At 40.2% G+C, this 24,960-nt stretch overlaps 1 protein-coding gene across 1 annotated transcript in view; it reads left to right on the forward strand.

Annotated features, from left to right (window-relative positions):
- Positions 1 to 32: 32 nt before the first annotated feature.
- Positions 33 to 24,960, forward strand: part of LOC103613786 (protoheme IX farnesyltransferase, mitochondrial) — a 103,667-nt gene continuing 78,739 nt past the window's right edge. Inside the window, exons 1-4 of the mRNA XM_017731578.1 lie at positions 33 to 108; positions 1,065 to 1,189; positions 2,660 to 2,984; positions 10,384 to 10,508. Of these exons, the coding sequence (XP_017587067.1) occupies positions 33 to 108; positions 1,065 to 1,189; positions 2,660 to 2,984; positions 10,384 to 10,508 (651 nt within the window). The remainder of the gene's footprint in view (positions 109 to 1,064; positions 1,190 to 2,659; positions 2,985 to 10,383; positions 10,509 to 24,960) is intronic.

Here is a 24,960-nt window from a genome sequence, read left to right on the forward strand (position 1 = left end):
TCTGTGGAGCGATCCCCGGAGCCTGCACGGCCATGTGTGTGCGTGTCCTCGTGTGCGGGGCGTCCCCGTGTGCCACACTGCGCTGTGTCCTCCACGTGTTTGACTTTGGTGGTGTCCTATGGCAGCTGCTTCCTCTCAATGCTGTTTTGACAAGATAGTCTTGTTGACAGTGTGTATAGGAGTGGGACAGTACTATTCTACGATACTTCATCACCACGGCTGCGGGAGTTCAAGCAGCTCTCAAGTTCAGGGTGGGATTATTGGGGTGTCCTGTGAAGGGCCAGGAATTGGACTTGATGATCCTTGTGGGTCTCTTCCAGCTCAGGATAGTCTGTGAAAATGCATCTTATGGAGCTCAGGAATTTGAAAGAAACACCCAAAATTATTAGGACATGTCTACGGTTCAGTTTTTGGGCCCCTCGGGATAAAAAAGAAAAGGAGGGGTTGGAATGTGTCCAGGGAAGGGAACGGAGCTGGAGAAGGGTCTGGAACACCAGAGGGAGCTGAGGGGCCTCAGCCTGAAGAAAAGGGGGCTCAGGGGAACTTCCCACTCTCCACACTTCCCTGACAGGAGGGTGCAGCCAGGTGGGGGTCGGGCTCTGCTCGCAGGGAACAAAGGGCAGGACTAGAGGAAATGGCCACAAGCTGTGTCAGGGGAGGTTTAGATTGGATATTAGGGAAATTTTCTTCACTGAAGGGGTGGTCAGGCACTGGTACAAGCTGCCCAGGGCAGTGACGGAATCACCATCCCTGGAAGGGCTCAAAAAACATGTGGATGTGGTACTTAGGGACATGGTTCAGTGGTGGACCTGGAAGTGCTGGGTTAATATTCAGACTTGATCTTAAAGATATTTTCCATCTTTAATGATCCCAGGATTCTGCACTGTCAGGTCTTTTACCTGGAGCAGCAAACATTTTCCCTCACCTGACCCTGGTTCCCATTTGTTGGGGTGTCCTGTGTCACAGCTGACAACAGACACTGTAGTCTTAATTAGAAGCAAAGTCAGTGGCAGAGAAGAAACTGGAATCTACTGTTATCTTTTTTCTTGTTTTCCGTTAAACAGGATTATTTGTTTGGCGTCTGAGGAACACTGGCGTACGGCAGATTCCATACCGGTTTGTGCACCTTTACCATATAGCCAACGACAGGTTGATTACCTTTCAGTACTTTAACTTTCTCAAACGAATGGTAAGTCAAGGAGTGTATTTATCCCATGTTTCTTGTTCATCCCATGTGATAAATCAAAATGGAGATTAGTTGATAAAAGTAAGATTTTTCTTATCAGCCAAACTCAAGGCAATTTTAAGCGTCTCCATTTTTCACGCAATCAGGGTTAAAGCACTTGGTATTCTAAAACCTCTGAGGCTGGAGGAAACCTTTTGCAGCAAGGACAGCACCTTGTGCTGCAAAGTCTCCTCTGCTTGACATTAAAAATTATTTCAAGTGCCTTGAAATAGGGCACTCATCTCCTGTTGAAAAACATGATATAAAATTATTTTAAAATCATGATTTATAAAAATGCTAATAAAGGCACATCTTGGCAAGCTGTCATAGAAGTGGTAGATGGAACTCACTCGTGGAGGTGGTGTGTTCTGAGTTAATCAGTTTGAGTCAAAATTCCTGAGCTCGTTAAGTTAATGGGTTACATTTACAGTGTACTGTTAGTTTGAGGTATTAAAAGAGCTGTAATTATCATTCAAACCCTTGAAATTGCATCTTCTTCTTTGACCAGTTGTATCACACGTAAGTGGATGGTAGTAATTTTCTTAAAATTGTATGGCTGATTTGATCTGTATCCACATCACTCATTCAGAGTTGCAGACCACTCGTCCTTATTGTAATTATTACTGATTACTTGAAATCAGGATTGGTTGAAAGTTCTGTCTTTTTATGCCTCTGGTACTTGAAATATATAGAATATTTTGGGGAAGAAAATATGAAGGAGAATCTAAATGCTCTTATTCTGTGTTTATTCTGAGAGCTCTAAACGAGAGCAAACAACTGTCTCCTAATTTGTTGTTCAATATATGTTCCTTTGAAATTTGTTGTCTAATTAATTAACATAAAGTTTGGCATAAATAATAGTAGACTAATGTGGGAGATGATTATATCATAGGTGATAGATTGTATTTTCTGGCATGTTTTTAATTTTTTCATTTCTTAAAGATGCACAACTTTAGTACTTACATTTGGAAACTGAAGTTGTGTGGGCATTTGTATATTTCTCTGTTTAAAGATGAATTTTGTTTGGTCAAAGGTTGGACTCAATGATCTTGGAGGTCGTTCCAACCTTTATTATTCTGCGACTTGATTAGTTGTAAGCCAAGTTGTATTACCTGGTGGTTTTGCATATGATCAAAGAGTTTGCTGTTGTAGCTATGGGGGAGGAAGTAAACTTACTCAAATGGGATTCTCTAAGCTTAAGTAAACATTATTGATTCAGCTGTGAGTTGTAAAGCTGCTTTTGTAGTATCTAGGCCAACTTCAGATGCCTTTCTGTGTGTGAAATAAGTGTCTGAAATTCAGACTAACTCAGTTGTGTTATAGAAGTAGTTCTCCTAACAAGAATAAAATAGCAATAATATTGTTGGTGCTGGTAAAGTGAAATGGACAGAAATATCTTTAACTATTTGTTTTAACATTTCTCATTGTATGTAGTATGTAACACAGTACAACAAAGACCTCAGCCAACGAGCCAAACCCATGTCCGATTCAGTTGTGTCTCCCTTTCACGAGCTTCAGCAATTGGATCAGGAAAAAAAGGTTGTACGCAAAATTAGCCCAGTTTCACCTGTCCATCAGTCGTGGTCTGAGACATCAAGCAGAAATGAGTTGAGAGAAATTAAATCAGCTGCAGAAACTGAAGACTCAGTCATACCAGTGGGAGCCAAATCCAAAGAAGATAGACAATGGAAAGAAATGAAGCTACGGCTGGATGATTTTCCCGGAATTTTGGCACGCTTGTCCAAAATCAAGCTTACAGGTATTACTGGTCATTTTTTCTCATTTCTCTGCATTCTGCTTGATGGCAGAATTCTTTGTAATCTTACTGGTACGGCTTAGGTTTGCATGTGATAATTCCCACTTTACTGGTGCTAAGTTGGATCAATTTCATCAAGTATGTGCTAGGAGAATTGTTTTATGGAAGCATTTAATAGTTTTCCCATTAAATTTGTTTAAAAACAATGAGAGGAGCTTGCATCCTGTTGTCAGCTAGTTTTTGGGAAGTAAGCAAGCATTAGTACACAAGCTACAGTGAAACTGGATAAGGAAGTGAATTTACAAATAATGTGTTCAGTATTTGAAGTTGTCTTGCTTAAGTTTAGCAGTGTTCTGTCTTATTTATATACCTTTCACTGCAGTACTGCTGGTTGTGAAATTAGCACTAGAAGTCCTAACATAAACTAATCCAAATAGTTTCCTATATTAGAAAGGAAAATGTTTTGAGTCTGACCAATTGAGTTTTATAAATGAAGATATAATTTACTTTTCAGTCAGTTGTCTCTTCAAATCAGCAATTTGTTAAGCAATTGCCTTGCAGCCTTAACTACATTTTGTCTTGTTCTAGTAGTAATACTCAACAATTACAAGTTATTCCTTTGCCAATAGGTAGTGCTATATATACTTTTATTTCTGAGGAGCCTCTAATGATCTGACCAAAGCCTTCCATCTTGTCTATGGGATAAAGTCCGAGAAGGGAAATGTAATTTCCCAAGTCCCTGCCTGGGTGCTCTCCAGTGGGTCAAATGAACTCCTGATAACAAGACTCTTCTTTGCCATAAAAATTTGTTGTAATGAATGTCCTGAATTCAGTTTACTTTTAAAAGCTTTTTTGTCTTCCAATATGTAAGTTTTCATTGTTTTTCTGTGGAAAACTGACCACATAGAGTGTATAATGGTCATTTACATTTTCAGCTCAGTGTGACGATACATCTTGTGTTTTGGATTTGGCACAACTGATCTTGTTTGCGCATCCAAATTTTTTTCCTCGTTGTTTTTAGAAAGCCTGAGGGCATTTATTTTGTGCTGGTAAAGAGTTTGGTGAGATGAAAACATGTCTTTTGATACTTTACTATGTCACTTTAACATATTAGCCTTGGAAATTTCAAACTCAGGTTGTATAGCACAGTCAGCAATTATCAGGATTATTTGCAGCAACTTTGTGGTACATACAGCCTCAATTACTACCTCGTGTTTCTTTCTGCATTATATAGGTTTTGCCTTTTTCTCTCCCATGCTGTTCAGTTTTAATAATACTTTGTTTGTGTTGGGCTCACCATGGGTAACTTGGAAATGCTGTGTGAACAATTAGATCTGGCACATTTTCATTGAGATGATTTTATTGAAATGTCTTTTATGTGAAATTGAATGCTGTGCTAGCTGTTGAAGTAGAACTAAATTTAAAAATTTCACTAGATCCAGAAATGAAAACGTACAATGCTATGATTAAGGGACCAGAGAGAGAAAATTGACTATTGTTGAAAGCGCTTGAAATGGTTTTTCATGTTTCCTGATGGGTATGCTCAGTGCTCGTACCACCTCTCAGTGTTGCTGGTAGTCCTTGAAATCGGAGTTTCAACGACTTCAGCAAGACACAAGAGTGTCATTTTCAAGAGAAAACAATTTCATGTGATACTTTTTTGTGTGGTCTCGGAGTTGCTGCAAAACTCTTCAACAGTTCCTGGTAGGCTCTTTTAACTAGGCAAGCACCACTCTGGATTTAAAATAGGGTATAGAAGGCAAAGGTTAGGGAATTTCATTCCCTTCAGGACTATTTTTTTGTATGAAAATGCCTTTTAAGATGTAAGCTTAACTGCTAATTTCTGAACAGCTGTACAATTATTAATCCAGCTTGCAAGCCTGTTGGGAAAGGGACTGTGATTTTAGCATATCTCTGTCTCTGCTGTTCTTGGAAGAGTTCTTGATCCAAGGTAAGTAATGAATGGTAATGGTAAACTTTACCTCTTGAAAAGGTATAGAGAGATACAGAAAAAATCGTAACCTCTTTTCTCGTTGTGATCTTCATGTGTTTGGTGTGCAGATTTTTTGTAAGTGGAAAGTGTAAAAGAGTAAGTTGGATGAAGAGGACTTTGTAGGAGGGGAGTTCTGTTGTTGGTCTTTATTGGTCATGGGATAGTGTAGGAGATGAGCAGGAATAACACTGTGTGTAATATGAGGAGCAAGGAAAATTTTTTCCAACTTGTGTAATCATTTATACAAATTTTATACTCTGTAAAGAGTATGGTGTTGTAGTTCTTTGATTTTATTTTTTTTAAAGAAGAATAAATTCTCTGAGGTCAGTTTTTAAGTTGCAGATGTCATACAACTTAGTTCCTTTCACCCATGAAGTTCTGATAGATCTCATATCCTGTATGTTTCTTTTGGCAGACTCTTTATTTATACTTTTTAGAGTATGAAATAACAAGAAAGCAAACTCTGTGTTATGCTAAAATGGGACTTCCTTATGCTCTATTCTTTTCCCACTGCTGATGGAAAGAGATTTTTTGTTTGTAGTATGAACTGTACTTCACCTTGGAAAGGAAATGAGTTTTGCTATTTCCATACCCTCCTGCTTCATGTAAACTGCAGCTTTTGTGACTCTGCCATTAGAAGCTCTGCCTTAAAAACAGGAATAGATTTTGTTTATATTCTTTCGCCATAGAAAACAATTAGGGAACTTTTAATTACATGTCACATCATCTACCTTTTTGGGTTCAATTTCCATCCATTCCTGTCTCTGTTGTGTTTTATGTTGGCTGCTCTCTGAACAGCTGTATCCTACCATCCAGGCACTTGGAAAGCTAATGCATCCATCTGACAGGTTTTCAGAATTATAAATGCATTGTTTTCAACTTGATCCTGAAGTTGATGTGTAACTGAAAATAGGAGAGAGACGAGGGAAGGTATGGGAATAGGAAGAAATTCTAGTGATTTATAACGCACACACACTAAGAATTTCACGTTGTCTCGTCTTCTTAAAATTAACTTCAAGTTTAGATTTAAGTAATGTTTACAGATTACAGATGAAAACTCAGATGAGCTGTATGTAAAACCACAGGAAAATCAAAGTTCAGTTTTTAGTTTGGGCAAACTGATGAAAGCATGATACGAAAAATGCCGAGTATTCCCTTAGATATCTCTCTAGGGTTTGTGAACGTTTCCTCTTTGTTGCTCCTGTAGCTTGTTGGTCTTTCTGTGAGGACAAGCAGCTAAATTGGAACAGGCTGTCCCATCCCTGGAAGTGTTCGAGGCCAGGTTTCATGGGGCTTGGAGCAACCTGGGATAATGGAAGGTGTCTGCCCATGGCAGGGGGTTGGAAGTAGATGATCTTCAAAGTCCCTTCCAACCCAAACCATTCAGTGATTCTATGATTCTGTGATGTACAGCACCCTGTGTATTTAAGAAAACACTGAACATGGCACTCAGTGCTCTGGTCTGATTGACAAGGTGGTGATCAGTCAAAGATTGGACTTGATGATCTTGGAGGTCTTTTCCAACCTAATTAACCTAATCTGTGATTACATAGCGCCTGTCTGAGAACTGGATCAACATGTGTGGACAAATATGATAATTTCTGAACATTTTAAGTTTTGAAGACTAAACTAGAATTTTTTTTCATATGTCTTGTTATAAGGAAATAATTCTGTTGTGTGTACTAGGAAGCAGCTGGAATTTATTGGATGTATTGCTTCTGTATGGATTTGTGTCTGTGCAATAGTGATCCTCTAGCACAAATGTGCTGAACTGAAAATCAGAAGCCTGAGATATTTGGTACTGATTGAACATGTGATTGTGAACATCCTGCTTCATCTTTGTTTGTTGTGTATTGGTGACACGAAGATGATGAAGATCCAGTTTGGCATAATGACTGTTGAGTGTTACCAAACTGCAGCAATGACTAAATAAGGGGCCTGTGTTGCGTTTGTAGGCTAAAAGTCTGGTAACAGCTGCTGTAGTAAAAAAATGCATTTGCTTTAATGGAGTTCCAGTATGTTCCCACTTGATTCTGGAATAATGGCATTTATTCTTTAAATTGTACCTTCAGTATAGCCAGAAACCTTGACAAAGATTTATTGGTAGTTATTGTTCTGATTATTAATAGTCTACATTTATTATCAGTTCTAAATATATTTCATATACTTGTCAAGGTGGTTCTTCTTTTGTGTTTATTAAACCAGTAACTATTACCCCTTCAGAGAAACAAAAGCTGAATAGTGGTAGCTTTCTGGCAATTTGTTTTCCATGCTACAAGAAAAATAATGAAATAAAAATAAACCATTATTACAGTTCATTTTTAGCAAAGTATTTTTAAATTGTTTGACGGTAAGAAGAGGTTATCTGCTCTCTTTGTAATATTGCACTTGAATTTTGCATGATTTGATGCAGACTTGTTTCAAATCCCAAATTTAAGTTTGCTTCGGGAGCTTGGCCTTTATTAGTGTGCAGGTTATAATCTGTATCAAAACTTTGATGTGTCCAAACAAACCTGAGCTTACAAAGGGCATGTTGGTCAGGTGTGTAGCACTAATACTGCTGCTACAGTTGGCTTTCCAGAAACCAAAGTGTGAAAACTTGGGAAGGAATATTTCTTCAGCTTTTGGCAAAGTCCTTTCCTTTAAGAAATAAATATTAAATATTTGCGGTAAAGCAGTGAAATTGTTTCTTAAAAAAAAGTACAAATATATTTGGTTTTGTCCTTCCTTATGTACTGATATATCACCAGTACAGGAGTGGAAGGGAATTCTAGAGCATGATTGATTTGCTTTGGCTTTCTGTGCTTTTATTTTGGCTTGGCTACTTTTTAATAGTAGGTAAACAAAATACGGCATAGTGATTCACATGCTATGAATACAAAGGATTTATAAAGGCAGATCACGTTGTGATGAAGTGGAAAAGGAATGTAAAGAACACACTAAACTTTTGGACTGTGTTTTTATGCCAGAAACATTATAATTCACTCTTTGTCAGCAATCCAAATTAGCATTTTTTCATCTACATTGAAATGGGAGACAAATGTCCCCTGTTAATTTTTATTAAAGCTAAAAACGTTTAAAAGACTGAAAATAAGGCTTAGGCTGAGATCATAAGTTTAAATATTGGCTTCTTTTTGAAGAACATGTATAATGCTAGCTCTCATCAACAAGTCTTGAAAGGATCGATTCCATTTACTATGCAATAAGGTGAAGTTAACTTGGCCCCTAAAGCACTAAGCTAACAGGGATTAAAAAGCAAACAGAGTCAGTGACCTCACTCCCTTGATGTGATCTCAATTAAATATACTTTTCCTCCATAAGGGAAGTTGAAGAGTAAATTATTGCTTCCACAGTTAAAGAAAATAAACTTCCCAATCCAAAGGGAGCATTTTCCTGTTTACTGCTAATGTGTTGTATTGGGATATCTGGGTGATGAGGGAAGCAGGGGATGCCTGGTGTACAAACCCTGCCCAAACAAGGAAAAATACCTGCTTTAATGGGATATGGGAGAGGATGTACTGCACCCTTTTTAAATGAGATCCTGGTAAGTCACGTTAAAATGAGTGGCTAAAATTAATCTGGAGAAATCAATGGGGACTTTAATTAGTGCTGTAGCTGTACAGTGTTAGAATTTCTTTGGGGTCAGGGTAGCGGTAATGTTACACTGACTGTTTGCCAATCCATTCCACCTTTCTTCTCCAGTAAATGAGTTGGTGTTTTCTCATAATAAATTGGTGTAAAGTGCTCTCTAAGGTAAGTTTTAATTAAATTCTTGTCTAGAAGCGAGCATGTGATTTATTATGCAAAAAAAAAAAAAAAGAATGTAATCACTCTTGGAAATACAAATGCCACTGTTCACTGTCATTTTCAGTGCATTTTTTTAACTCTCACGGTTGTACCAAAGCATTTCGTGTTTTTTTTTGCATTACTGAGGAGGATCCAAGAGTTTGGAAACTAACACGGTGTTGTATTTATATAATAAATAAGATCCAGTCTTTCAGAATTATCAGTACCTTCATGTTCATTTGTCTGGGGAGGCAGCAGAATCTGTGGTTGTTTCAGAGCTGCTCAGTCACAGCTCTGTCACAGATCTGCTGTATTGTAGAATTAGCCTGTGAATCCGTAATGAGCCTAAATAATTAAAGCTTATTTTAATATTGTGCGTGTTATTATAATCCTATTCAGTCATCAATGGATTTTAATACTTAGAGAAGAGTTTTGATGAGCAGCAAGTTTTCTCCACTGTGTTTTTAGGAGTAAATCCTAAGGGTCTTATGCAGGCGCAGTTCTTGAAATGAGCACTTTGTATGTGCATCCTTGCTGGCAGGTCCCTGCCATGACATTTAGTTTTTTGTCTCAAGAAATGCTGCTTAATAGATAATCCAGGTATTTTCAGTTAGCAAAGATTACTTATTTGTCATTTAACTTCAGACAAAAAGGAGACTTTGTATGAATCAGGAAGATAAGAACATTTCGATGCTTTGATTTAAGCTAGCTGAGGTCTGAAATGTGTAACTACATGCAGAATATAATTAAAATACTTTCTGTTTAATAAATATTAATTTCAGATTGTAAGGCTCAAGGTCATGAGCAAGATATTACATAAGTGTGCTGACTTTTATAGTATAAGAAATTTGTCACATACTATTTCTTGACGAAAGTGAGGTTTGTGAGACCTATTATTTGGCTAATTACAATATTAGGATTGAAACATGGGTAATTCTTATTTTAAGGATGTGGTTTGCAGTACTGTACTAAAGTTACAATTTTGGGTGACAAACCTGAAATGGATTTTTATGAACCCACTCAAATTTTGAAACCATTAAGTGTCATGGGGTCTCTGTGATGATGTGATTGTACTTTCAGCCCAAAGTGTGCGTGTCAGATAAGAGCGATGGGAACAGAGATTGTGCAGTGAAATTACTGTAGCTGCATGCCCCAAGTCTCTTTTTGACTCTGCACTGCTTAAATTCCTGCTATAATTTGATATAAAGCATGTATCTCAGTTCGGGATTTTTTCATACTGGTTTTCTTCTGCGTTTGCAGTAACATGTGAGTTACTGGAACAAATACTTGTCGGGGGTGTGTTGTGTGGGGCAGTTTGGTCCTGTAGCAAATCCATAAAGTAGGGAATACAGAGATACAATTGTATCCTCATGTCTTATGCTAATGTGCTGCTGCTTTTGGGTTTCTTATTTCATCCCTGGTAGTTCTCCTTCTCATTTTTGATATCGTTATGTAGTGTTGGTTTTAACTGTCCCCAGTTCCTGGAGCTACTTTGAACCATAAAAATAGCATAAAGTTAACCTGCACAAGAGTCTTTCGGGGTTTGAAAGCTGTAACTCTAGTGTTATGTACAAAGATGGTTTCTTGTTGATGCTTTGAACTGTGCTCTCCCTTGTGTTGCAGCTCTGGTCGTCAGCACTGCGTCCGCTGGCTTTGCCATGGCCCCGGTCCCTTTTGAGCTCACCTGTTTCCTGCTCGCGTCCCTTGGAACTGGTCTGGCATCCTGTGCTGCCAACTCCATCAATCAGGTCAGTCCATCTCTTCATCCGTACAGCAAATTGGTGTGTCGTCCTGGCTTCTGGAGCACTGCCAGGAGTGTGACTGGATGACCGGGAGTGCCTTGCCTTCAGCTGCTGTGTGAGCTCTGAGCTGCTAAAACTGACACCACAAAAGCAATACATGCCTGAGAATTCAAGTGGAGTTGCTAGGCACAGTGTGTTTATGTAGAATGGAGTTGATGAGGTTTTAAGCTTCCCAATAATAATGTTTATCTTTGTAATACCCAAGCCTGGGTCTCTGGAAATGACATAGGAAGAACTGGCAGTGGGGCTCCAGTCTTATGGGCTGGATTCTTTGGTTGTGTTGTCATATGACCTTGTTGAATCTGTCTTAAGAGTGGCTCAGAGCCACTCTAAACATCTGTAGTGGGACTTCAGTGGGGTTTTGTCCAGGCTGGGATCATGGTATCTCCTGCACATCTGCAGAATGTACTGAGAACCTCCATTGTATGGAGGTTGTTCCATGCCAGACACGTTCCAGGTGCCTGCACTTGAGCTTCCCTGCATGTGTCAACAGCCTGTGGAACTTGATAATGATCTTGGCTCTCCTACACTCAACTGTGAAGCATAGTGGCTCTTGGGCTCTCCCTACATCCCAGAGGAAAGCCTAACTAGTGAACAGGTAATAACACTTGTGGCGCTGAACGGGGTTGCAAAGTGTAGTAGCCATGGTCACTTTCAGTTGAAAGCGTGGCCTGGAAAAAGAAGGAGCGGCAGCAGTCCGCGTTTGACAGCGCTTCATGGTTTCAGCAATCACTTGTTAGTCCTGGGACTCCACTAGTGGAGATTGCCTGTGATCTGCACCCTGGAGTCACCTTGGTTGAGTTGGGCCCTTTGATGTCTACACCGTGTAACACCTCAGTTGTAGACATGTGATGTCATTTTTGAGATTGCACCCATCAGTACACGTTTTGCTCAGCATGAAGTAAGTCCTGTTTACTGTTTGTACAGGGTTTAGAGTTTGTTTTCAGTGAGCTTAAAACTGGGGCAGGCAGCTAACTCTGTTTTCTCTGCAAAATGGGAAGGATGATGCATGATTTTTAATTACTTGGAAATGTTTAGGTAGCCTATCTAACTTGGAAACAGATGGATAGCCTTGAAAAATAATTTTGAGTAAGTCCTGGTTTTTTCTGAAGAATACATTTAGTTATCATGTACATATTTTTCACACAAAGGCTGAGTAGAAAGGCTGTCATAACTGAGGTGAAGTTTTGTTGGATTTTGATACAATTTTAGATGCACCCTTTTTTCCTCCCTTTTTTCCTTTACTACCTTTTTAATAATAAAAATTAAATTTATGGGTTATCCTTTGAAATATTTACTGTTATACATACCTTCACTTTTGGTTTGGATACTACCGGACTACGAGAATTAGTGATTGCTTATTTAGAGACTCCTGTGCAACTTGTCTTGAGATTTTGCTAGATCTTCCAAGAGCTGACATTCACACATGAATAACTGGTTTTCTCTGTCTTCAGCTTCCATGTGTTGCTCGTTGTATTTTGTCCCAAAAGTAGCTACTTTTTAAACCCTTGAATTACTCAGGAGTACAGGAATTCTCTGCTGTAATTTGGAGTTGGACACTTGGGATAGGAAAGGGGAGTTAGGAGGAGTGCAGTAACTTTGTGCTGGGGGTCGTAATTCACTCTTTACTCACTGCAAGTTACTCCAGCCTCACAGTGTGTCAAACTGCCTTTCACGATTTTAGCTGAACACTTTAAATTTTCACCCTTGCTCATGTTGAGCCACTTGCCGATGTAGAAAGACCTTGAAGGTAGATTACGCCTGCTGAAAAAAACCAAAGGAGCAGAGTTGGTAATGAAGCAAAAGGAGAGAGCTGTGTTTAGGGATCTGTTGCTTATCAGTGGATCCTTTCAGTCGTTGAGTGTCCTTTTCCCAGTGTTACTGTGTCTGAATTGGCTGGGAATTTAATTTTCCATAAATACTTTAGGCTTGGGTATCTGTCTCGACCTTTGGGAAGGAGCACATTTGACTTGGAACTTCCTTTATTGCTACTTTGCTCTGTCCATTGCTCCCCATACGCATCCACTTCTCTGGCAGCTCATGACTCATGTTTCCCCTGTTGCTCCTCGCTATCCCTTAAGGACCTTTTTATATGATAACTGTCTTTCCGCTTCCCATATTGCTATAAATCTGTACATCTTTAAGGGCAACTCATCTTTCCCACTCCTCATTTCCCTGATAAATCTATGTGCACAATTTACAATCCCTACATATGTTGTGGGAAGGTGAAGTGTGAATTGTGTAAGATTCTTCCCTGTGATTTAGGACAGGATGTGAAGAGTCTGGTCCTGTGATCTGTAAAATTCATGGAAGTATTGATAGAAACTTGTAACTGGTCAGGTTCTGAGGTTTGAGGGTTTTTTTCCTTTTTTTTTTTCCTTCTCTCAACTACTTGATTTTAGCAATCTGGTAGGAGCTGAGATGGTTTTACCCACAGTGAATTGAGCTGAATTAAGTATTTAAGTTGACTTAAGTACTGGGGCAGGAGCCAGGCCTGTGCTAAGTAATACACAGACACCAAGACATTGTGTTCTATTTCTTTACAAAGTTGGTCTGAAACAATCTTCTAATTACCACTTTCTCCTTGTTTTCAGATGGTTGTGTATCATACTTTAAACTTACTTTTTCCTGGCTGCAAGAGCCAGAAAGTTACAAAAATGTGCCTAAGTGGAGATTCTTGCCCCACTTTCATTGTTTTTAACAAGAAAGCAATAAAAAAACCTGATGCAAATCGACAACTCTGTATTTTTTCATTGTTTATAGAAGTAGAGTCTGGATATTTATCCAGGTGTGTGTTTAGAAAAAGGTTTCACAATCCACAAAGTCTGAATTCTAGCAGTGCTTTCCAAGGCAAGTAGAACATACTTTGATGACGATTCTGTGAAATTGGGTAATGATTTTTAAGGAGCTTACGACTTACTGTTTTGTGACTTGAGAGTGAAAGAGTTGTGTTGGAAAATACAGACAAAAAAATACAAAAGGGAAATGAGGTGCCTGCAGTACAGCAAGGTCATTCAAGAAACATTTGTTTAGAAAGTGTCAAGAAAAGTATCTTTGAATAATTTATGTCAGAGAGAAGTTTTAGAGAAACAGACTCAGGCTGATGGAAAATGTTATGAATTCTGGGGATCTGGATAAATATCAGAGGGTCCTTGGGTTTTCTCATGGAGTGTGTTGGGTCTGTGGGCTGTGAGGGAGGAAACTCCTGCGGGAAGGTGCCAGGGAACAGATAGTGTTTTATTTCTCTTGTCCTCCACCAGCATTTCTGCCTCTGCCTCACTCCTTCCTATCACAATACTTCAGAGTTGTACCTCACACCTAATCCAGCATTGCAGTGGCTCCCAGAGCCAGTGCTCCCTGGTTCTCTTCCACATCATCCAACACCACGTTATGTCCTCCAGCCCTTCGGAATTGTACTACAACATGTCACCACTTCTCAATCCCACCTGCTAAAACTCCTTTCGTCTTTTTTTCCCTCTCTTTCTAATGGCATTCTTTATTTTTTCCATCATTGTAGTAACTTAAAATTATTTTGGACAAGTGTTCTTTATTGGTATTCTGTCTTTTGAAAATAACCATTATTTTACAGTGGGTTTTAATAAAAAAAAATTTTAAAAAATCTCTTAATGCATTTACCAAGGACTGGATTGAGACACATTGTGTCTGTAACATTACTAAGCTAGCCAAAACCTCCAGAAAATCTCATAGGAAGAGATCAGTCATATTAGTCGCAGTTGTGGTAAGGAAATGGAAATATATTCTGGGTTTCACCTTGTAAACACTGTGTGTTAATCTTGAATCAAACAAATAAATGCTCCTAGTGTACAATTTTCATACTGTCTGCTTTCCTGACTCTTTCAGTGTTGTGTATTGGTATGGATACACAAGAAGGTATTTTACCTTAGTGCTGTTCCTTACAGGTTACAAATGAATTAAATAAACCTCTGGTTTTCTGATTAGTAAAGACTAATTTTGTAACTTCTTTTTTCCCATACTCCAGGCTGTCATAGAAATGGAGTGGGAGAAAATCATATTAAGTTAGTTGATAATCTTTTGCTTTTTCATAGCTCTGGTTTTTGATGATTTTTGAAAGCTCACTCAAGTTTCAAGGAGTGGAGGCTTACATTTATATTAGAGAGAAAACATGTCATTTTTGAGACTTCTGAGATAGTCACCTCTGATTTATGGTGAGGGAGATAAAACATGAAGAGATGTTTACAACACAATACACGGCATTAAAATGTTAAAGGAATCATGTGCACATTTTATGTGTCACGTACGTTCTTCTCTAACTGCAGCTAGGTTAAAAAGTGGGAGAGAATTATAAAGATGAAAGCAGGATGTTTAAAGTGGTTTGAATTTAGTAATCAAGAGATAAAATTATGTGCTTGGGATTGACTGATGGTACCTTGACAAGGAAGTACACTGGGCTGAATGTCTTAGCTGAAGTTAGAGAGCTGAAAATGAGGAATACAGTAAATATATTAACCAGCATTAGAGAACAAATATGAGTTAACATCCCTGTCCCTTCAGGGTCTGATCTGATGGCTGTGTTTTGCTCTTAAAGTCTCATCCTCTCTTGACGGTGGTGATTCCTTAGAAGTGTAGCTGTAAGGAGTGGGAGGGATGGGTTGGTGTTAAAATAATGGCGTGAAATTTGGGGTTTGAGTTCAGTTACCAGCCCATGGAACCTGTATATGATCTTTGGTGTAAGATGAACTGTGAAGGTCATTTGGGTGCTGCACCAGGCTGAATAAAGTTAAAACAGAGCAGCCTCTCCTCTAGTTGTCAGTCCACTTACTGGCTTATCCTCATTGAAAAAAATTGTCTTCCTTTTATTTGATCTAAATCTATTGTCTTTGGAGTTTTAACACCATCACCCCTTGTCCTGTCACAACAGGCTTTGCTAAAAAAGTCTGTCCTCATCTTACAAGTCTTTTTTAAGTATTGAAAGGCTGCAAAGAGCCTTCTCTTCTCCAGGTGAACACCCTGTCCTTTCCTAGCCTGTCTCCAGAGCAGAGGTGCTCCCTTGGAGCATTTCCATGGCCTTCTCTGGACTTGCTCCAGCAGGAGCTCCACATCTTTCCTGTTCTGGGACCCCAGAGCTGGAGGCAGCTTGGCAGGTGGTGTCTCACCTGAGCAGAGGAGAGGGACAGAATCTTCCCCTTGACCTGCTGCCCACAAAAAAAAAAAAAAAAAAAAAAAAAAGGCAATTAAAAAGTAATTGCTGCTGAATCATTGATACTTCCTTAAATCTGCAGAACATACCATCATAATCATTCCAGGTTAGAGAGAAAAGATGACTCAGGCAGTCATTGCCCTCCCAACAAAAAAAAAAAAAAAAAAAAAAAAAAAAAAAAAAAAAAAAAAAAAAAAAAATTAAGAACTCTGTTACAAGGATAGGAAAAAACCCACCACCCCAAGGGTTAAAGTAATGCATAGGAAGTGGTGGCTAGTGATAGATTCCTGGGTTATTGATGAAGTGGAAAATAAAACTAGCAGAATCCAGGTAGTCCCTCTGTCCCCTTTCTCTTTAATCCCAGTAAAGAAAAAAGAGAACAGCAATAGTTCTGTTCCCAAAACCAGCTGTGTTTTTGGTGTTATCTTCATGCCTAAACTTTTCCTACCAAAGAAGTGTTTTATCAAATGTCCATGGAGTGGGAACTTGTTATTCTGATGCTAATGTTGTTAATATGCTCTGCTTCAAGTTGGAGGAGCTGACCTCTGTCAGATCATGCAACCCACCTCCACTCAGTGCAGGAGAGTTTTGCCAAGTAAACTCCTCAAAGTTCTTTCTTGCCCACTTTCGAAATCTCTGAAAATTTTTTTATTTTGCTCCTTCCCCTCACAGATAACTGTGCTGTCATGTTGGAATGAGAGAACTCATTTTAAATGCCAACAAGATTTGCTCCCTACAATGTATCTAAAAATGATATAGTTGAATAATTGAAGTGATTTAGAAAGAGTCTAAAATGACTTTCCAAGGTTTTGGCTTTCCAGATCAAAATAATTCATGCCTAGCTGATACCACCTTTCCCCTCCTGCATCTGGAATGATCCCACTGGCAGGTGCTTACCCTTTTCCTGAGAATGGTGAGTGTCAATCAGTCAGGCCACACTCCAGGTTGCTCGTTTGGGATTCACACCTGATGCATCTCTGTCTCTCTCTGAAGTCCCTTTGTTTTGACTGAACAGATCCGCCTGCAGCAGCCGCTTGGCCTTTCATCTGCCCCCCCGCCTTCCCACCAGCGATCAAACAACTGGCAGGAGGGGTTATTAAAACCTGGTGTTGAACTCTGTACTTCAGGACTGTCAGTGGCAGAGGCAGCCTGGGATGTAATTTACAGTGGATAATAAATATAAGAAAAGTGCAACACTGGAAGTCTATCTTGTGCTCTAAAGTGTGTTGATATATGCTGCGTTGATATTTTAACTGCTAGGCAGCCTTCATTAGTGGTCATTGAAGATCGTAACTTACGGCTCCAACAGATGATTCATAATTGCAACAGTTGGATCAAGTTAGCGTGGTGGAATCATTGATATGGAGCAGGATGGGCTCAGCTTGTGAGGATGCATTTCATGAGCAGTGAAAATGATGAGCACTAATGAGAACCAACCTCTGAAGGGACTGATAAATTTTAAATGCAAAGATTATCTTTGCAAAGCATGAATTATTTGACCTACAAGTGAAGCCTGATAAAGGGTCTTGGAAAAATACTATAAATTAATGCATATCATTGTTGATATGCATTAATTTATAGTTGATATTGAAAGAAATTCTCTTTGCTCGCATGCATGTTGTGTGAGTATGGCAGGCAAAGAGTCTTAAAGTAGAGGGATTCACGTAACCCTTAGGGACTTAGACCCAAGTCACCACTGTGATGTTCAGCAAAGACAATGAAAACAAGTGTAATGACACCTTTGCTACTACTTTCCCACCCTCTGTGGCTCTCACTATTAGCATAAAGCTTCAGATTCTAGGAGAGTTTAAGTCAAAATGTTTTGATTTGATTGTTACTCTTATGTTGCATCTCATATATATTAAAATCCAACAAAGACATAAATAGTGGATAAAAAAATGAATTTAATGTTGTGCCCCTTTTTTATGGATCATCCTGCTTCCTGATTTGATAAAGACATTTTTTCTGTGGATGCACAAAGTAAGCATGTGCTGTTGTTAACAGGGCAGTTGGTATTGGGTACTTGCTTTCTCTCCCTGCTGCATTTGTTGATGAGCAGCTGATTTCCTAAAGGAACGCCAGCAAGGTGGTAGGGTGATAAAGGGGAATTTTGGAGATGTCAGTATGTCAGTGTGGGGACTGCAGTCCCCTTTGTCCTGCTGGGACCAAGGGAGACGGCCTCATGGTCCTCTGTTTTCTTTCTAGCTGAAACTGTCCTTTAATTTGCACAGGCATTGGTAGTAGACATGGGCTGGGAGTGAAGACAGATTCCTGTTTTTCTGAAGTACCAATGTGATGGACAGCAGCTTTCAGGTGGCAACCACAGAAGCCCCTTAACTTCTGTGCATACAGAGATCCTCGAGATGATGCACTTGGATGCAGCAGGAAGTTTTGTCTCATTAGCACCCCACTTACAGGTTCTGTGGAAATACTGGGTGCAAGCAAGGTAGGGGGTAAGAAAGAAATAATTTACCAAGTGATGAATTGTCAGGAATACTTCAGTGGTGTGGGGGTGCCTTTAGATCTGATGCCAGATTTCCCCCAGAAACCCTGATCACAGGCAGAACAAAGGAATTTTGAAGGGCTGAAATGGTGGAATGTGAAGAGAGGACTAGACAAAAGGGAAAACTTAGTACTTAAGATTTATCTGGCCTTTTGATCCATGTGGGTATTGCCTTTCTAAGCTTAGAAAAGGAAAAGTGAAAATAACTATTATTTTTTGTTAGTCTTTAAATACATGTTTTGACATTTCCAAATAGCTCCAAATTCCTTCAGCAGTGCAAGTATTAAGTTCTAACCTTATTAGATAAGTAGTGAAATGTCACTTTCTTTTTGTAATTTAAATGGTGCCATATTCAACCTGTTCATTGCCTTGAATTAGACTCCTGACAGTTTCAGAAACAGCAATACAGGACCTTGTGTACTGTGCTGTATGAAAAATAGCAACAATGTGGCGAAGGGTTTAGGAAAATTATTTCCTGGTTCCCTGAAACAGCTTACCGATACCATTTCTTTAGGGAATAGCTCATTGAAACACAAATACAGAGCATTCTTGCAGTCCTTTTCCTTTTGAATTATTTTAGAGTTCTCTTCAAATTTCCATTGTTAAAAAATACTACATAAATGCTACCAGTTCAGATTCTACTTTGTCGTCTTAGCATTGGAAAAGATTTATGTGCAGTAAAGTGGAGTAAAAGTCCGCTTGCTTTAATTTGCCATGACTGTTGTCGCTGTTAAGATAAAGTTTCATTCCACTTTGACTTTTGACTTTGTTCCACACTCTGGTTGTCAACTGCCTGCGAAGAGTTGACTTACCTAGGAGAGAGCTCAGAGCTCATCGTGCTTTGCTGCAAGCCTTGGCTGGAGCAAGCACTCGAATGCTCTTGTTTGTATGGGCTGCAAGAAGTTCAGTTATCTTGTGTGGCTTTTGACTTGTTTTTTCCAAAGCTGCAAGGTTTTACAGGAAAGTATAGTGCAATGTTGGCTTTTCTGACCTGATCTGCCACAGCTCGGGACAGGCAGGTATCCCAAGGGAATCATCCCTTTCTCTGCTGTAGCGTGTAATGGAGAGAAGAAAGAAGAGGTGCCTCTAGGTTATGAGAAAAGGGACAGGGAGGGTCTTGGCACAGCTTTTCCTAGGAAAGAGTGAAAGAGCAAATGGTATGAATGTTCCCCACTGAAAGGGGAAGGGATCTTTCTTGTGCAGTTGCTGGGACTGCTGGAACTGTGAGACTAAAGAAACGAAACTCTTGTTTTCTAAGGGTCTTTCATGTGAGGAAACTCGAGTGACCATTTCAGTTTTCTGTAGGGGTCTGGTGTATATGTGGGTAAATGTCTCTGTAGCTCATGTAGTAATCATAGAATCATAGATTCATAGAATATCCTGAGTTGGAAGGGACCCATCAGGATCATGGAGTCCTGTACAGGTGTGTTGGTTTTGCACAGCCTGGTTTTTGGTAGCGGGGGGGCCACAGAGGTGGCTTCTGTAAGAAGCTGCTGGAAGCTTCCACTGTGTCCAGCACAGCCAATCCCTGGTGGTTGTAAAGATGAACATGCCATGGGCCAAGCCTGGGCTAATTAGAGATGATAGTAACTCCTCTGTGATAACATATTTAAGAAGGAAATCAAAACCAAGTGGGGCACAAGTTTTTTTTTTTCTAGCCAGAGAAGGAGAGGAGGTGAGAACATGTGGGGGAAACAACATGGAGACACCAAGGTCAGTGGAGAAGGAGGGGGAGGAGGTGCTCTGGGCGCCGGAGCCGATATTCCTCTGCAGGCTGTGGTGAGGACCATGGTGAAGCAGCTGTGCCCCTGCAGCCCATGGGGATCCACGGGGGATGCAGAGGTCCACTTGCAGCCTGTGGGGGAGGTGCCCACACCGGAGTGGGTGGATGCCTGGAGGAGGCTGTGATCCAGTGGAAGACCTGGTGGACTGGCAGGGCCCTTGCTTCCAGGTTGGAGCAGCCTGTCTTTGCAGGACTGCACCCTGTGGAAGAGTGACCCATGCCACAGCAGTTTGGGAGGACTGTTTGCCCATGGGAGGGACTCATGTCACAGGAGTTCTGGGAGGACTGCTGCTCATGAGATTGGACCCGTGTTGGAGAAGTTCACGGAGAACTGTCTCCCATGGGAGGAACCCCATGGTCTCACAGGGGAAGGACTCCTCTCCCTGAGCAGTGGAAGAAAACCTCGGGTGACGAACTGACCAAACCCCCCACACCCTGTCTCCCTGCACTGTTGGTGGGAAGGAGGAAGGGGTTGAGGGAAGAAAAGGTGTTTTTTAAGGGTTTATTTTACTTGTCATTATCCTCCTCTGATTTTGTTAGTAATAAATTCACTTTGTATCTCTAAATTGAGCCTGTTTTGCCCTGGGAGTGTTTTCTCCCGGTCCTTATCTCAGCTCATGAAGCCTTCATGAAATTTCTCTCTCCTCTGCCCAGCTGTGGCAGGGGAGGGTGAGTGAGTGACTCTCGTGGGTGGCCGGAGTTTGGCCACTGTCAAACTGTGACAACAGGACACCCCAACAGTCCCATCCTGTGCCTGAGAGCTTTGTCCAAATGCTCCTTGAGCTCTGGCAGCCTTGAGGCTGTGACTATTCCCTGGGGAGCCTGTTCAGTGCTTGACCACCCTCTGGAAGAAAAACTTTTTCCAAATATCCAACCTAAACCTCCCCTGACTCAGAAAGTGTGATGACACTGTAGTATGAAGTACTTAATTATTCCAATTCTTCTTTCTTCTGACACATTGATCCTTTTTTATCTTCATACAGAATTTCACTGTCCTAGTAGTTTGGCACAGGTATCACAGTGATATAATTATTTTGATTTTTCCTTCGAATGCCATAAACAGTTCGTTGGAAAAGCCTTTCTAGGATTGTCAGGGTGGCGGGTCATGGAGAGCGTGATAAGGTACTCTCTGACAGAAGGGATGCACTGATGGGTGGGTTTGGTTCCAGTGTGGAAAACTCCCTGGCATATCCAATACCAGTTGTCCGCTCCTGTGCCAGTGCTCATTTAAACATTTTTGAAGGCACTGTAACAGGTCCTTGAGGTAGAGTCTGTGAGTCACAGCAGATACAGGTAACAGAGGAGCCTTCCCTTCATGTCTGTGGTGGTAGCACTGAATTTTCTTATTTATTATCTGTATTGCAATACAGGCTTGAGTGTCTGGTGGTTTTCCAGCATAAGAAGGTAATGAGGTGTGTCCTGCAGAGTTTCCAGTCTGGGAAGTTATAGAGTGTGAAAGTATGTGGGTTTGCCTCTAAAAACCAAAACACTTCTGTGAGTCACACACTTCAGTTTTTCAGGGGAGCATAGAGAGAAGATTGAAAACTGAATTGATTAGTCTGTAAAAATCAAAGAAGGTAGTTATTGTTGTGAGAGATGTAGTCTTGAATGGAAACAAGCTGCTTTAAGCATGTAAAAACTCAAGGACCATCCATCTTCTTTCTGGACATGACTTAACTGAACCTTGGAAGTGTGGCAGGAAGTATTAAGATTTGTCAAAGCTTGTGAGTGTTGGTATAGCTACTGACTAGCGCAGCTGAGAGTTGAAAATCAACACACGTCACATCCTACAAGAAACAAGAAACTCACTGAGAGTTGATTTAAGCTGATTAATATTCTTACTCATAGAATGCTTTTTAATTTTTCCCCATATTGCTGCTCACAGATTGGGTTGGATGTTGCTTGAGGCACTAGTAAGGTATGTTGATTCTTGGATTCATGCCTGCACTGTGCAGGGGCTTTCCAATATGTGGTCTGCCTAATTTATGGTAGGATGAGCACACGTGGCATGTGCAACATCCATGTTGCCAACTCCTGGGGCATTTGTCAGTTGTCCTAAAAAGATCTCTTTACCCACAGTTGCTAACAGTTGGATTTTTTGTTTTAAAATTCATCATTCATGACACATTCTTTGGGAAGGTATAGATTTTATATGTATAGATACGTATACAGACATATATATATATATGTATGTATGTATGTATGTTACTCCATAATTTCTTAGATTCTGGTGGGAAATGGCCGTCTAAATTGCACCAAAAAATTCAGCAGCATCCCCAGTGGGATTATAACACTGGTATGAATAGAAAGATGTAGTAAATTTTTTTAGAAAAATTTTATTTGTAGTATTGAATAGCCATTTGCCATTAAGTGACTTTTTAAGAGGATTCTAAGCATAAGCTGTTTAATGAACAAGTAAACCAGAGCTCTGGGCAGTAATCCATTTCTTCTGGCTTTTATGAGATCTGTATGGAAACTGAAGGAGGAGGTTAGTTTTCAATACCAAAATCATTAGGTACATCATCCAGATTAAAAAGCACACGGCATGTTGGAAGTATCGTTAAAGTAGGACAAGAAATAAAATGGGACACATGAATGGAGATATAAGAGTTATAGCAGCTTAATAATATAAGCTTTGACTTTAAACCAGATGTGTCTGCAAATCTTGGAGGTTTGGTATTCTCAGGTCACTAAAGGCTAACTGCCTGGATCTGTATAGATTATGTAAATTTTTGAAGTAAACCAGACTTCTAGAAGATGAAAATCTGTCCCTATAATTCTCCTTTTAAGACTTCTTACTTATTACAGTCGAGATTTATGTTGGTGCTCCCAACAGAGACATGACAATCCATTGTAACTTCCGAGAGTACTATGAAGGTGCTGGCATTTGAGAGCAGGCTGGATAGTTCGGCCTCAAACTCATTTTTATGTTCTGAAATTAGATACTTTTAAAAATAATAACCTTTTACAGGCTGCTTAAAGACTTGGAATGCCTTGTGTTTGTTAAAGGGCATTAAAAGCAAAATACTGTCTTTGAAGGGCATCCATTATAAAAGTGCTTATCTGAAATGGTCTTAGGCAGCAAGGGAGCAGAATTGGGAATAGAAAATAAAGTTGCAGTGAAGGGAGGTCTCTGCTGTGTTTCCCTTGCTGCTTGTGCTGGTTACAGCCCGATTACCAAAGTTTTTCTGCCATTGTTCTTGGCCTCTTCCTGGCAGTGGGAGTGTGCAGCAGAGCCAGCCCTGCTTCAGGCAGGCTCCTTCTGCTCAGCTGAGTTTTCCTCAATGAGGAAAGTTCCCGTTGGCATAAGGGTGAGTAGCAGAGCCGTGTGTGGAAGGGACAAATGGAGAATATCACCTGGCAGAGTTCCAGCCGTAACAGGGAGACGTTGAACTGTGATCTGTGTGTTGAGTTCACATTCTTCATCCCTGATTAAAGTCTTCAGGGCAAGGACCACTCCTGGTGGAAATCATTCGTGCCTCCCCTGTAAAATGACAGTTGACTTCAACTCCCTACTGATCTGGATGTTTCTAAAGTTTCTTTTGAAGTGAGGCCAAGAGGTGATGCAGAGGCTTATGAGCAGAGCAAGTTTTGTAGGGAGATTTAAAGTATTTTATTAGAATTACTGCTGGAGTCAGAAAAAAATGGATAACCTATAAAGCACAAACTTCCTTCAAGTTGTCATGCAGATGTGATTCCATAGCTCTGGTCATATCTAGGATTAACTTGGAGTAGAGTTGGTTTTATGCCAGAATTGTGTAAGAATAAATCAGTGGTATTATTACAATACCATAATTAGTTTCCAGGTAGCATTAAGTAGGTGACAGTGAAGCAGAATGTCATGAAGGTCTGTAAAAACACAACTGACTGGGAGAAGATGTTTAGGAGATGGTTATTTAGTGTCTCTTGAAAACAGGAATGAGAACATTTAGCAAAAGGCAAGTTAGAAATGAACAAAAGAGTGTGGTTGGGCACTGAACAGGCTCCCCAGGGAATGGTCACAGCTCCGCGGCCGCCAGAGCTCCAGGAGCGTTTGGACAACATTCTCAGGTTCAGAGTGGAATTGTTGGGGTGTTTGTGCAGAGCCAGGACTCCATGATCCTTGTGGGTCCCTTCTGACTCGGGGTATTCTGTGATTGTGATTCTTCAGACAGTGTGCAGTTGCAGTGCGACTCCTCAGTCTGAGAGATTTGGATGTTCAAGGTTTTGGTGATGGTTCTCATGTCTCATTTGATGTCTTTGGGATTGGCTTTGTTTATTTTTCAGTTTCATTACTGACCACTTGAATGACATTGAGACATAAAATCCAAACGCAGGATCTACAAAAAAATCCCAACCAACCAAAAACTGAACCCCCCAACAAATCCCACCCCTAACACACTGCTACTGAAAATTAAAGGTAGTAGACAGCAAATTGCTTTTCTGTCCAAAAGTCCAGCCGTTGGATTCACTTGACTCTTAAAATCTTTGCTTCTGCTGCTGTCACTGCTAACCTTTTGTTAGGTTAGCTTGGAAAGCTGTAATCTTTCTTTTTAAGTCTGGATTTTGCTGCAAGTGCTTGGGTGGGTTTTTTCTGTCTCTTCTGTTACAGGTTGTGCAACTTCTGTGGGGTTTTTTGTGGTTAAAAAGAGAGGTAGGAAAGGCTGGTTTTAAGTATTTGTCCCAAAGAGAGAAATAGAATAAAGAGCAAGTGCCTAACTGCTTTGGAATGAAACATACTTATCACAAAGGGCTCTTTATGTTGCTGGAGAATGTGAAGAAGTGGTGCTTGGGGATGCTTTTGGAAGATCTGCCCTTTTCAGTGGGATCTAGAGCAGAACGATGAGTAGAAATGGTTGGTTACGTCTAAAAGTAGGCTTTCTCCCTGCTTTGTGTTTAATTCTCCGTTACTGCTGAGGATATCAAATTTAACGTAGCTTCAGGCAGTCGTGAT

The sequence above is a fragment of the Corvus brachyrhynchos genome, unplaced genomic scaffold (genome assembly GCF_000691975.1).
Source record: "Corvus brachyrhynchos isolate BGI_N302 unplaced genomic scaffold, ASM69197v1 scaffold904, whole genome shotgun sequence".
Classification (NCBI taxonomy): Eukaryota; Metazoa; Chordata; class Aves; order Passeriformes; family Corvidae; genus Corvus; species Corvus brachyrhynchos.